Source organism: Crocuta crocuta, unplaced genomic scaffold (assembly GCF_008692635.1).
Source record: "Crocuta crocuta isolate KB4526 unplaced genomic scaffold, BGI_CrCroc_1.0 scaffold7, whole genome shotgun sequence".
NCBI classification, from domain to species: domain Eukaryota; kingdom Metazoa; phylum Chordata; class Mammalia; order Carnivora; family Hyaenidae; genus Crocuta; species Crocuta crocuta.
This window is the reverse complement of record NW_027531904.1, coordinates 6950960-6963973: the sequence shown is the minus strand read 5'-3', so window position 1 is coordinate 6963973 and position 13014 is coordinate 6950960. Positions and strand designations below refer to the sequence as shown.

Genomic DNA, 13014 nt, shown 5'->3' with positions numbered 1-13014 from the left:
GCTGCCTGCCGCCCGCCCCCGCCGCCAGCCACGCCTGCCCGCCGGGGGCGCGCTCCTCATGTTTGCCCTCCCCCTCCCCAAGCCCGGCCACCCGCTGACGTCTGTCCCTGGCCCCAGGAGCCGGAGCGAGAAGGGGGAAGGACACCCACCTTGGAGATCCTTAAGAGCCACATCTCAGGAATCTTCCGCCCCAAGTTTTCGGTGAGTGGAGCCCGGCCTTGGCCCGCATCTCTGCGCCTCTCTATGGGGCGGGCCAGGCCAGGGGTCTCAGACGTGTACCCCCAAAGCCCCTTCTACCAGGGTACTTAGGGTCAGTCATTGGGTTGCCCTGGAGAGGAGTCTCTGCCCAGAAGAGGCTGCTTTTATCGGGGAGTCGCTGTCTTCCCTGGGATTCGGAGCTGCGCACGTCCCCAGATCTTGCCAGCTGGCACCTCCCTCTCCTCTGCCCCCCGTGTGCTGCAGGCTTGTTCCCCAACCCCCCCACCCCTCCCACCCCCCGCTGTCTCTGCTCCGGGACTAGTTGGGCAGCTGGGGCCTGGAGGAAAAGGCAGAAGCCTGCTTTGAGATCAGCCAGCCTGGGCCTCCCCTCCCGGCTCTGCCTGCAGTGACCCGGGTGAGTCCGCAGCTTGCTCGGGGGGCACGGATGCCAACAGCTGGTTCATGAGGACGAGGGGCACGTGCGAGAGAGAGAGAGAGGGACCCCCTCCGACTGACCCCCATCTGTCCTGGCGGCCTCTCCCAACAGTCTGGCTGAGTGACCCTTCCTCACTCCTCCCCTGCCAGCTCCCTCCACCCCTGCAGCTCGTACCGGAGGTGCAGAAGCCCCTGCACGAGCAGCTGTGGTACCACGGGGCCCTCCCGCGGGCAGAGGNCTGACGTGAGTAGGGCCTGGGCGCCAGCCTTCCCCGCCTCCCCCCGGCCCCCAGCACCCCGTTCCCGCGGAAAGCCAGACCCAGAAATCCTCTAAGGAAGGGCTGCGGCCTGGTGGCGCGGCATCAGAGAGCACCCTTTCCAGCGGCCCTGCCTCCCGTCTCTCCTCTCCCGGGGCTCAGGCCCCCTCAACAGCGGGGCCTGTTGACCCTGCCCACCCCCCACCCCGCAGAACCTATACCGACTGGAAGGAGACGGCTTTGCCAGCATCCCCTTGCTCGTCGACCACCTGCTGCGCTCCCAGCAGCCCCTCACCAAGAAGAGTGGTATTGTCCTGAACAGGGCTGTGCCCAAGGTGAGCCTGTGTCAGTCACACAGCGCCACAGCATGAGGGGCTCCCCAGGGTCCTGTCTGATACACGGTGCCAAGTGATTCCGCACTCCCCAGGGGTCAGCCGCCCCCAAGGTTTGTAGTCTCAAGGCCACTTCCATTCCATGGGACACACACTCACACACAGCCGACATCGCCCTAGTCAGGGCACCTGTCGCGCCTCCAAAGTCATCTGAATGTGACCCTGATAGCGTCCAACCCCCATTTTTCAGACCAACAAACAGAGGCGCCAGGAAGTGAAAGACATGGTGTTGGTGGGGGATGATGTCTGGTCCCTTGCAGGGCCCACCACGCGTTCCCTTCACTGACTTTGGACCCCTGATTCCTCCCTCCCTCAGGACAAGTGGGTGCTAAACCATGAGGACCTGGTGTTGGGTGAGCAGATCGGGCGGGTGAGTTGAGTGTTTACCAGCCTCCTGTTGCCTGATGCCTCCCTCCTCTAGCATGGCTTTCTCCCAGGCCTCGGGCCGGGTCAGACCTGAACCTCAGAGAGCCTGTCTGTCTTCCAGGACCTGCCCTGGAAACTTCCCTGGGGGTGGGGGGCTCCTTTTACCAGAACCCTCGAACCCTCAACTCCCCCCACTACCCCGGGCCCTTGTCTCCTCAGCCTGCTCTTACGTGCATGGGGAGACACGCTTTGTTCGTGGGGCCTATAAAATACATGCTGAGGGAAAAAGTCACTTTCTTAAAACTCAGAATGGTTTTTCAACCCAAGCGGAAAGTGGTACTTGGGTTTTCTGTGTCGCGTCTCGGTGAACGCGGCGAGTCTGAGGTCACCTTCTCTGCCGGTCGCCTGTGCGCCATCTTGGTTCCCCACTCAGGAGGAAAACTGCAGAGCACGGCTGAGCGGCCTTGAGCGTGGGGGCAGTGGACACCCAGTGGGTGGGCGGGGACAGGGCGAGTTCAAGTCCACGGGAGTGAGGAAGAGGATGTTGGTCCAGGGAGGGCTGGCAGGAACAGAGACCGTTTCAGGGGAACTTTGGCGAAGTGTTCAGTGGACGCCTGCGGGCCGACAACACTCTGGTGGCTGTGAAATCATGTCGCGAGACACTCCCACCTGACATCAAGGCCAAGTTTCTGCAGGAAGCAAAGTAGGTGGTAAAATAATGATTCCGTAATTCCACACGCAGTGGATTCGTCTGGGCACGGCCCGGGGTAAACTGCTTGACTTTGATGGGGGTGTTTAATCCTCACGACCCCATGCAGAGGGTACCCCCACGTAGTGCTGCATAGAGGCCCTGTGACCACCCGAGGTCACACCTCCAGGCCTGCTGGCCTCAGCGCCAAGCTCTCCTCTTCTGCGGCCCCCCCACCCTGGGTTTCCCTGGGGCTCTGGGGCTCCCCGGTCAGGGAGGTGAATGTGCCAGCCCCACCCCCCGGGCGGGCTCCTAAGCGGCCGTGCCCTCCAGGATCCTGAAGCAGTACAGCCACCCCAACATCGTGCGTCTCATCGGCGTCTGCACCCAGAAGCAGCCCATCTACATCGTCATGGAGCTCGTGCAGGGTGAGCTGAGGGGGAAGCCGGGGTGGAGGGGGCAAGGAGGCAGCTGCCCGGGGCTCACCCAAGGCTTCCCCTGCCCACCGCCAGGGGGCGACTTCCTGACCTTCCTGAGGACGGAGGGGGCCCGCCTGCGGGTGAAGACGCTGCTGCAGATGGTGGGGGACGCGGCCGCGGGCATGGAGTACCTGGAGAGCAAGTGCTGCATCCACCGGTGAGGGAGGGGCGCGCCCCGCAGCCCCGCGCCTGGCGCAGGCGGGGCCCCCACCTCGGTGCGCCCCGCCCCAGGCGTGGAGTGGCCTGTCGTCGTGGGCCAGGAGTCGCGGGGCGGGGAGCAGCTCTGTTCACGTGCCTAGAACCCGGGCCGGGCAGGTGTCCCCGGGGCACCAGCCCACCGGCCCTGCCCTGCCTCCCCCAGGGACCTAGCGGCTCGGAACTGCCTGGTGACGGAGAAGAACGTCCTGAAGATCAGTGACTTCGGGATGTCCCGGGAGGAAGCCGACGGGATCTACGCGGCCTCAGGGGGCCTCAGACAAGTCCCCGTGAAGTGGACGGCACCTGAGGCTCTTAACTACGGTACCGGGGCCTTAGCGACGGTCGATGGGGGTGGGGGGAGGGGCCCAGGCCTCCCGCAGACCTGGCCAGCCCACCCACGCCCGCCTCCCCGCAGGACGCTACTCCTCCGAGAGCGACGTGTGGAGCTTCGGCATCTTGCTGTGGGAGACCTTCAGCCTGGGCGCCCCCCCGTACCCCAACCTCAGCAATCAGCAGACCCGGGAGTTTGTGGAGAAGGGTAAGGCATCCCTGCGGGGGCTGCACCGCTGGAGCCACGCCCTCTTCCCCGGGCTGCTGGGGGGGTGGGGTTCCTGCGGGTCCCCCCCACCACCACCCCCCTGGGCAGAGCGAGGATCACCCTGCGACTGCAGGGCGGATGGGCACCGTGAGTGCGGGACCAGCGCTGGTGCATTTATTCTTCATAATGTGGGAGGGAGGGCTTAATATGTCCCTCTTGCAGAGGCAGAAATCAGGGGTGCAGGGGGCGCCTGGGGGGCTCAGTCAGTTAAGCGTCTCTCAGTTCGGCTCAGGCCATGAGGTCGTGGTTTCCTGGCTTCCAGCCCAGGACAGGCGCTGCTCTGAGAGTGCAGAGTCCGCTTGGGATTCCCGCTCTCCCTCTCTCTACCCCTCCCCCACTCACGCTGTCTGTCTCAAAATAAATAACACTTAAAGAATAAAGTAAAAAACAAATAAAGAGAAAACAGGCTTGCAAAGGTCACACAACTGGCACACAGTGGGACAGGGATTAGAACCTGTGTCCTTGGTGCCTTTGAAGAGTGGAACCTTGAGAACAGTGCATCTTTTTTTTTTTTTTTTTTAGTATATTTTATTTATTTTTGAGAGAGAGAGCATGAGCTGGGGAGGGACACAGGGAGAGGGGGACAGAGGATCAGAAGCAGGTTCTGCACTCACAAACCGTGAGATCATGATCCGAGCCAAAGTCAGACACTTAACCGACTGGCCGCCCAGGCGCCTCAAGAACAGTGCGTCTTAAGCCACTCCCATTGCTCAGGGTCTGTCCCCAGGGGCTGCCAGGCCCTCGCACCTGCTCCTCACGCCCTTCCCCCCACAGGTGGCCGCCTGCCCTGCCCCGAGCTGTGCCCGGATGCTGTGTTCAGGCTCATGGAGCAGTGCTGGGCCTACGAGCCTGGGCAGCGGCCCAGCTTCAGCGCCATCTACCAGGAGCTGCAGAGCATCCGGAAGCGGCATCGGTGAGGCCGGGCCCTGCTCCTCAGGCTGGCGGCGTCTGCGGGCAAGATCGTACCTCCTCGCCAGTCCAGCTCACACTGCCAGGTGGCCCCTCGCAGCCCTGGGCCGAGCCACTGGCGTCCATGCTGCCGGCAGGCGCCCGCTCGGCTGTGCAGTGCCACTCCTGCCCGGGGCTTCCTCTTCCCAGCGGAAGTAATAAAACCACTTGTGCCCACTGAACGCTCTTGGCATGTGCGCTTCGCCAGAGGGCAGGTCCTGGGAGGACCGGCGGGCCTCTGCCGTGGCCGCGGGGAAGGCAGACTGCCTGCAGGGCTCGCGGGGCAGGGCTGACGTGGTCTGCTCGCCACTGGATGTGAGACGCGGGGAAGAGGGAGAGAGATTGGCACAGGCCACGGACTTCTGGCACAGGGCAGTGTCCTCCCTGCAACAGGGTCACAGGCAGAGTAGCAGGGCTGCGGGAAGAATGCGTAGTTTGGAGACATATTTGTGGGGCCTGTGGGGATGGTGAAGTTTTGGGGTGATGGGGGGGTTCATGGGGCCCAGAGCCAATGGCCAAGAAAGAATTCTTGAAGACGTCTTTGGTACAAAAAGGTGATTTTATTAAAGCATGGGGACAGGACCCCTGGGCAGGAAGAGCTGCATGGGGTCGGGGTGGGTAACTCATTATATGCCCTCAGGTTGGCAGGAGGTCAGGGATAGAGAAAGTCTCTAAAGAATTTCGAAGCAAGATTTCCAGGACCTTGAGAGGCTAGCTGTTGCCAGGGAAACGCCATTTATTACCATTTAATAAAACCTGAGTCATGAGACCCTTCAGATGTATATCGGGGGCCATAGCTTAGAGTAGGATTGCCCGGCATGTGTCTTGGGGGTGGTTGAGATAAAGGAAATTGACTCACACGGTCCTCAAGGTTAGGATCATGTTAAGCTAAGGTTCTCTTTTGCCCCCCGCAAAGTGTCATCATCGAGGCAGCTGATGAGCTCGTAGAAGGAGGTCACTCTGCCTGTTTCAAGGACTTGTCATTGAACGGTAGGCAGTAAGGGAATTTAGTTTTCCATTTGCCTTAGTTGCTCACATCACCATGGCGAGCACTTAAACCCCTTTCCTTTGATCTTGGGTGGCTGGGGGTGTTTGAGGAATATCACACATACTCTACATGGCCGGAGTGGGGGGCAGCACGTTGTCTGCCTGTATTTTGCCCTCAGCTTGCCTCATGCTCCCTCATCAGGGACATAGATGTAACATAGAAGTCTAGAAGCCGACAGAAGCAAAGGCTGGCAACTGAAAGGGAGTAGCTGATGCTGTGATGTGTACACCGGTCACAGGAGATGCGGGGGAGACGGGAGGAAAGTGGCTGAAGAGAAAGAAAATGCTTCCCAGGGAGTTCGTCTACTTAGATGAGTCTACTGAGCGACAAGCTAGCAGAGCAGGGAGCCCTCAACTCCTTTAACGCTTGCAAGTCCCCCCTGCAATCTCCAAAATCACCTGAAACGTTCTGAGCCCCGTGTTGGGCTCTGTGCTGACAGCTCAGAGCCTGGAGCCTGCTTCCTTTTCTGTGTCTCCCCCTCTCTCTTCCTTCCCCGGCTCCCGCTCTGTCTCTCAAAAAGAAACAAACATTTGAAAAAACTCTTTTAATTGTAATAGTTAAAAAAAAGACAAAAAAGTACAAACTGAAAAACAATAACCAGGAAGGGTCTCGAGCACCAAAGACCAAAGCAACAAGAACTTTGAGGTAAAACAGCCAACCCGCAAGAAAGTGAGGAAGGAGTTGACCTCAGTTTTCAAAGGCGACAGAAGCACCGTAAGTTGCGTAAACCAGAGGAAATCGAGTGAGGATGTGATTACGAAAAAGAATACTGAGAAGTCAAACTGCATCCATTGGAAGTGGTAAAAAGCGGAACCGAGGGACTTCTGCTCCTGGGCCGGATGTGGCAGGCCACACCGCTCCCCTTCTAACAGGAGGAAGCGAGATGAAAATCGTCACTTGTAAGGGACTGAGGCGTCGTGGGAGGACTGAGGACCAGGCGAGCGAATTTTCAAGGAGGAAAGAGCCCCTCCAAGGTGAACTGAGGCTGGTTGCTTTCTTCTCCAAGATCTTGGTTGATTGGGGGGCATCCCTGAGGATCAGCGTTGCCCTGAACAGGGAGACTCTCCCAGGGAAGAGAGGAACGAAGGGTTTCTGGTACTTGCGAGGACTGTGTCATGGGTTGGGGGCTAGAGGAGCCCGGAATGCAAAGCCAGTTTTCCCCATGGAACGTTTGCCGGGCTCCGGAGCACTTCGGGCGGCTGAGGAGGGGCCGGGTGACCGGAAAGGCAAGTTCCGCCGTCTCGCAGTGTTTAGAGAGAGCAGGGCTGGAACATGAACCGGCTTCCCCGCTCAAGAGAGTGGCCCGATTGTGAGCCTGGGCGGTTTGGGGAGGCTGAAGATGAAGAGCTAACCTGAGAATCTCTGAAGAGAATTCAAGGGGCTCGAGAGATACAGGCTGGCCAGGCTCTCGACACCAAATCCGAGAGGTCATCTCCTAAGGGACAGGGACAGCCCAGAGGAGGGTTGGGTCTTTCCAGAAACTGTAGCTGTGCCCCAGTTCAGTTCAATGCTTGATTGCATCGAGGGGACTGGCTCCCCTCGGGTGGGGGTGGGGGAGAGGAGTAACATACTCTGAAGTCCCTAGCCGCCTTTTATTTTTTAATGTTATTGTATATTTTTCTATTTTAATTCCAGTGTAGTTAACCTGCGGTGTTAAAGCAGTTCCAGATGTACAATGTAGTGATTCAACAACTCTATATATTACTCAGTGCTCATCAATCTACCCTTCTTTTATGCCCAACATGCAACGTACAATCAAAAAAGTATAAAACATGCAAAAAAAGGGATAGAAAATGGGGCCAATAAACAGGAGAAAAAATGAACAGTAGAAACAGATGCACAGATGATCCAGGTATTGGATTTGGCAGACAAGAATTTAAAAACAACTATGATTAATATGTTAATTAGAGAAAGAGGCAAATAGGCACAAACATAGAGAATTTCAGCAGGGTTGAATCTATTTAAAAAGAGCGGCGCCTGGCTGGCTCAGTTGCTTAAGTGTCCAACTTCAGCTCAGGTCATGATCTCACAGTTTGTGAGTTTGAGCCCCACTTTGGGCTCTGCTAACAGCTCAGAGCCTGGAGCCTGCTTCTGATTCTGTGTCTCCGTCTCTCTTTACCCCCTCCCCTCAAAATAAACTTAAAAAAAGAACTGAAGGACCGGTGCCTTAGGGGCTCAGTCAGTTAAGCATCTGACTCTTGATCTCAGCTCAGGTCTTGGTCTCAGGGTCCTGAGTTCCAGCCCCAGCTTTGACCTACATGGTTGGTGTGGAGATGTGGAGCCTGCTTTAAAAAAAAAGAGAGAATTGGGGTGCCTGGGTGGCTCAGTCAGTTAAGTGTCCAACTCTTGGTTTCAGCTCAGGTCATGATCTCACGATTCAGATTCTCTCTGCTTGGGATTCTCTCTCTCCCTCTCTCTCTGCCCTTCCCTGCTCTCTCTCTCAAAATAAATAAACTCTAAAAAAAAAAAAAAAAAAAGGATTAAAAAAAAAGAACCCAATGAGCAGATAGAAGCAAATACTGTCATCTCTGAGATCACATGCTGCTTGGATGGGTTTCATAAAGACTCATAGGACTGCAGGATAAAGTCACAACCATTGGGATTGGACACACCAGAAGACGGAATTTGTGAACTCGAAGATAGATTAACAGAAGGTATCTAAACTGAGATATAGAGGGAAAAAAAACAATGGAGAAAACAGAGCCTAAGAAATGAGATTCCAGTATATGAGTGATGGAAGTTCCAGAAGGAGAGAGAGGTTAGGACCAGAATAAATTGGAGATGACCCAGATGTGTCTCTAGCAATCAGAGCAGACCACTGATGCATGCCCCGACATTGATACATCTCAAAGACATGCTGAGTAACGAAGGCAGACGTGGAAGGCTACATTCTTAGGATTCCATTTTATGAAGTTCAAGAACAGGCAAAACTAAGCTAGAGAGCAAACTCGTGCTCGTGTTTGAGGGNCCCTCCCATCCTTTACAGCTTCACACTTCTCCACCTAAGTTTTGTAGGCGGGGCTTAAGGAGTTTGACTTGAGTCAGCCTTGAGCACAATTCCTCATGAAGCAAGGGGACTTTAGCAGCTGGATGAGGAAGCTCCCCATCTTCCATATGGGGGGCTACCACGAGGCCATTCCTCTTCCCATCTTTCCAGTTTCAGTTGAATGCAGGGCTTTCCCCCTGGCCCCTCCCCTCATGGAGTGCAGGCCCTCCAACTGCTTGGCTGGAGGGCCGCCTGGGAGGCCCAGTCAGTTAAGTGATCCAGCGTCCGACTTTGGCCCAGATCATGATCTCAGTTTGTGAGTTCGAGCCCCAAGTCGGGCTCTGTGCTGACAGCTCAGAGCCTGGAGCCTGCTTCCGATTCTGTGTCTCCCCCCTTCTCCCCTTCGCCCTCACAAAAATAAATGAACATTAGCAAATTATTTAAAAACAACTGTTTGGCTGTAGTTTAGAGTTGGCTTCTCAGCCCAGAGTGACCTACCACCAGACTGCCTGTCCCGGTGCTGCTCTGGGGAACTAGGGATATGAGAAGCTGGCACCGCACTGGTCTTCCTCTTGCTGTGTGAGTAAAAAGCTGTCTGGATCCCCTGGAGCTTGTCATCTCCTTACTGTGTGAGTCTATGGAAGTGTGGCGGTCTGCAGGTCATGTGGCTACAGTAGTGGCCCTCATGGGCCCTATTAGCCACCACACTGCATTTGCTGAATTTGGCACTTACTGTGGGGCTAAGGTCACCATCTCTCTTTAGAGAAGAGACGGGGCTCCGTGGACTGTCAGGTCAAGCATGGGAGAGGAACTGTGGCGGACCTAGTGTCCACTTCGTGCTGAGGTGTTTGGTGACACCAGAGGCAAGTGGTCTTTGACCATCATCCCTGATCCCAGATGAGCTCCACTGGTGTTTAGAGTTCGAAACCAAAGAGAGAGTTTCTTGCAGAGCTGAAGAAAACACAAGGTGGTTCTTGCTCACCCTCTTACTGTGACTACAGATGGAACACGACCTGGTGATCAAGAACGGTCACTCAGAAATGCGCCGAGATCCACTCATACGATGAATGAGAAAGGAGGGAAATTAGAGATTTGGGCACGACTCATCTGACTAGCAAATGAGGTGCTCTGTGAGTTCCATGGGCTAACAAGGAATGGGAGTCATTCAGGTGCTTAACAACTGACCTCCATGCTGCAAGCCATCCTGCCCACAACCGTTCAGGCCAACGCCATGGATGTGGAGAAGGAAAATATGAAGATAAGTTAGGGCTTGTTGCAATGGGTCTTTACAGCGATAACAAAATGGTGGCCTATCCAAGATGGCTTGTTGCAATGGGTCTTTACAACGATAACAAAATGGTGGCCTATCCAAGATGAATTCCTGTCACCCGAGAAGCACCCTTGGAAAGCATTAGGAGAGGCTATCCCTTCCTTTTAGTCCACTGTACCCTTGGTCTGGATTCATAATGGAGATCGTGAGTGGCCAGATAACAAAAAAGTTCTAACAAAGTCAGACTGAACATTGGTGTGACTCCCACCTGGCTACCGAGGAAACAGTCTTCTCTTGCTCTCTGGAGATGCCTCCAGGAAACTGGTCAGCTACTGTGCAAACACATGTCTCCAGAATGGAAGCCTTGGCAAAAGCCAAGATGATGTATCTTAGGCCAAGGTAAGAGAAGGAAAGAGCAGACCATTTGGACTTGGCTTTTATGCCAGGAGGTCCCGAAAGAGAAAGGTGATAATCTTCCCATGACAAAAAATTCTCTCTTGTGATTAGACTCTGGGATGGCCGTCACTGAGTCAGCTTTGGCGTTTCCTGTAGGCAGACAGGAGGAATACCCAGAAAGCCCTGACCTCCCCACTGAGGTTTTGGCTGTTCAGACTACAGTTTGACCCAACACTTTCAGCACTATTCCTGACCCCCATCATAGACAAACTGGACTAGGTTGGAGCCCAAGGTCCTTTCACGCACGGGGGAGACCAGAGGCCCAGTGTGGTGGTCGAGATGAATTGGAGAACAGACAGCAGCCAAAGTTCCCAAAGCTGCCCAGCCCTTCTCACACTGTGGCCCAGGCCATTGTGATCCGGGGACATATCCGCAGGCATGGCTGAAAAGCTTACCCTTACTGGATTTGGAAATAGCTCTCAAGTTGGACAGTGGGTGGATGTCATTTTGGGGTCGGCCCTTTTGAGCCAACACACGCCCAAGTGGTTGTAACTAACACTGTTGAATGTATTGGGGGAGTAGAGGTTTTGAGTATGTGTGTTGCTTCTCTTGATTGTAGGAGATGTTCCAGGAAATGTCACACTTAGGATAGTGGTAATTGACAGGGACAAATGGTCGCCTCTCCTAATGTAGCCAAGTGGTTACCATGAAGCAGAGCCGACTAGGGGGATGAAGAGGAGCACTACTGTCTTGATGACAGAATGAGGAGATTTCAGGGTGCTCAAGGAAATGGTGTCTCCTTAGAGTATGGTGTCTCCTGCATGGCCCCTGAGAAAGACCAGTTGCCATGGTGCCTCACAGATTAGTACAAGTCACAGAGCTCGCTGCACAGATGGAAGACCCCTGCCACGGGGTGCTGGAAGTTGCTTGCCGATGCCTTGTCAGCATCCCATTACATCCAAAGGATGGAAATCATCTTGCCTTCGTTGGCTTGGGTTACAGTGCCTCCTACCAGAGATGCCACAGGACTGCCCGAGTGCCCCTGTGATCCACCACCAGGCCCAACTCCTGGCGGAAGAGCGTTATGGCCACAGATTGCGTGGAACACGTGTGCCCTGTTCACAACCCATGGAAAGTGTAATGGTTATCTTATGTGTCAACTTAGCCCAGCCATGGTGCCTAAATACATGGTCAAACATTATTCTGGATGTTTCTACAAAGGCTTTTTTTTTTTAATGTTTTATTTATTTTTGAGAGAGAGATAGAGACAGCATGAGCAGGGGAGGGTCAGAGAGAGAGGGAGATACAGAATCCAAAGATAGGCTCCAGGCTCTGAGCTAGCTGTCAGCACAGAGCCCGATGCGGGGCTCGAACCCACGAGCCATGAGATCATGACCTGAGCCAAAGTTGGATGTTTAACTGACTGAGTCACCCAGGCACCCCAATGAAGGCTTTTTTTTTTTTGCGATTAGCAATTAAATGGATGGACTTTGAGTAAAGGAAATTTCCCTCCATAATGTGGGTAGACCTCATCCAATCAGCCAAAAACCTAGAGAACAAAAAGACTGACCTCCCCCAAGCAAGAGAGAATTCTGTAGCGGATGGCCTTTGGACTTGACTGCAACATTGGCTCTTCTCTGGGTCTCCAGTCTCACAGCCTTCAAACTTAAATTCCAGCATTTGTTCTTCTCTGGGTCTCCAGCCTGCTGGTCTACCTTCTAGATTTTTGGACTTGCCAGCTTCCATTATTGAATGAGCTTATTTCTTTAAATAAATAAATTAACTAACACACACACACACACACACATCCATACATTCTATTGGTTCTTCTTTGGAGAATCTTGACTAATTCAGGCTATCTATGGAAAAGGACCCTTTGACCACGAACAGCAGTGGAATCAACAAGCTGGTTAGAACTGTACCGCCCAGGTACGAACTACAGCCACTCGGAACCATTATCACACAGGACATGGCAGCCCATCTATGACCCATGGCCTGGCAAATATGCCTGGATTAATATGCCTGGACTGCTAGCTACCCAGTGGAGTGACAGAATTCTGGGGTGCTGAACCTGCCTGGTCGTGACAGATAGGCTAGATGGCTCTCCTACTTTCTGCTCAATGGTATTGTTGGGCATTGATTGTGATCGGCAGCTCTTCCCAGGTACGGCACAGCAATTTCCGTCTGCACATTAGATATGCGCCATACTATTTAAGGACTCCCAAACGGTCTGTGTATATTTGCATTCTCCAAACACGTCCAATTAGACAGTGGTGCTGCCTTTATAGCCAAGAGTACTCAGTGATGGGTAACTACCTGAGGCATTTGACAATGTGTCATGCCCTGTATCACCAACAGGTGGCAGGTGCCAGTGAAAGATGGAATGTACTCTTCAAGGAGACACTAAAACAGCTAAGTGGACAACCGAAGCTCAGCTCCCCCCTGGAGCACGCCCTTGAGACAAAGCAGCGTGGATTCTAAATGCGGCAATTCCAGGAAAGGGTGGTTCTCATTCAAATAGTGTTTATAAGGGTGAGAGAGAAATACAAGAGGTCTCAACTGGTTATAAGAGACTCAAATCCCATATTTCGTTCCCCCGAACTCTTTTTTTTTCCCCTCTCATGCCTACCTCCAGGGAACCAGGCTCCTAGAACGTATAGCAGCAAAAAGAGCCGGGGGTGGGAGATTCTAACCCGATCACACTTCTCTTACTGCTGCGGTTATGCCTGCAGACATTAGGCCTACACTTACCTGC

At 54.3% G+C, this 13014-nt stretch overlaps 1 protein-coding gene across 1 annotated transcript in view; it reads left to right on the top strand.

Annotated features, from left to right (window-relative positions):
* FES (FES proto-oncogene, tyrosine kinase) overlaps positions 1-4741 on the top strand; it is a 9751-nt gene extending 5010 nt beyond the window's left edge. The window contains 11 exon segments of the mRNA XM_077774316.1: positions 110-201; positions 784-877; positions 1000-1086; positions 1089-1225; positions 1599-1652; positions 2233-2351; positions 2670-2764; positions 2849-2972; positions 3177-3334; positions 3429-3551; positions 4386-4741. Coding sequence (XP_077630442.1) covers positions 110-201; positions 784-877; positions 1000-1086; positions 1089-1225; positions 1599-1652; positions 2233-2351; positions 2670-2764; positions 2849-2972; positions 3177-3334; positions 3429-3551; positions 4386-4528 — 1226 coding nt within the window. The 3' untranslated portion in view covers positions 4529-4741.
* The last annotated feature ends 8273 nt before the right edge of the window (positions 4742-13014 follow it).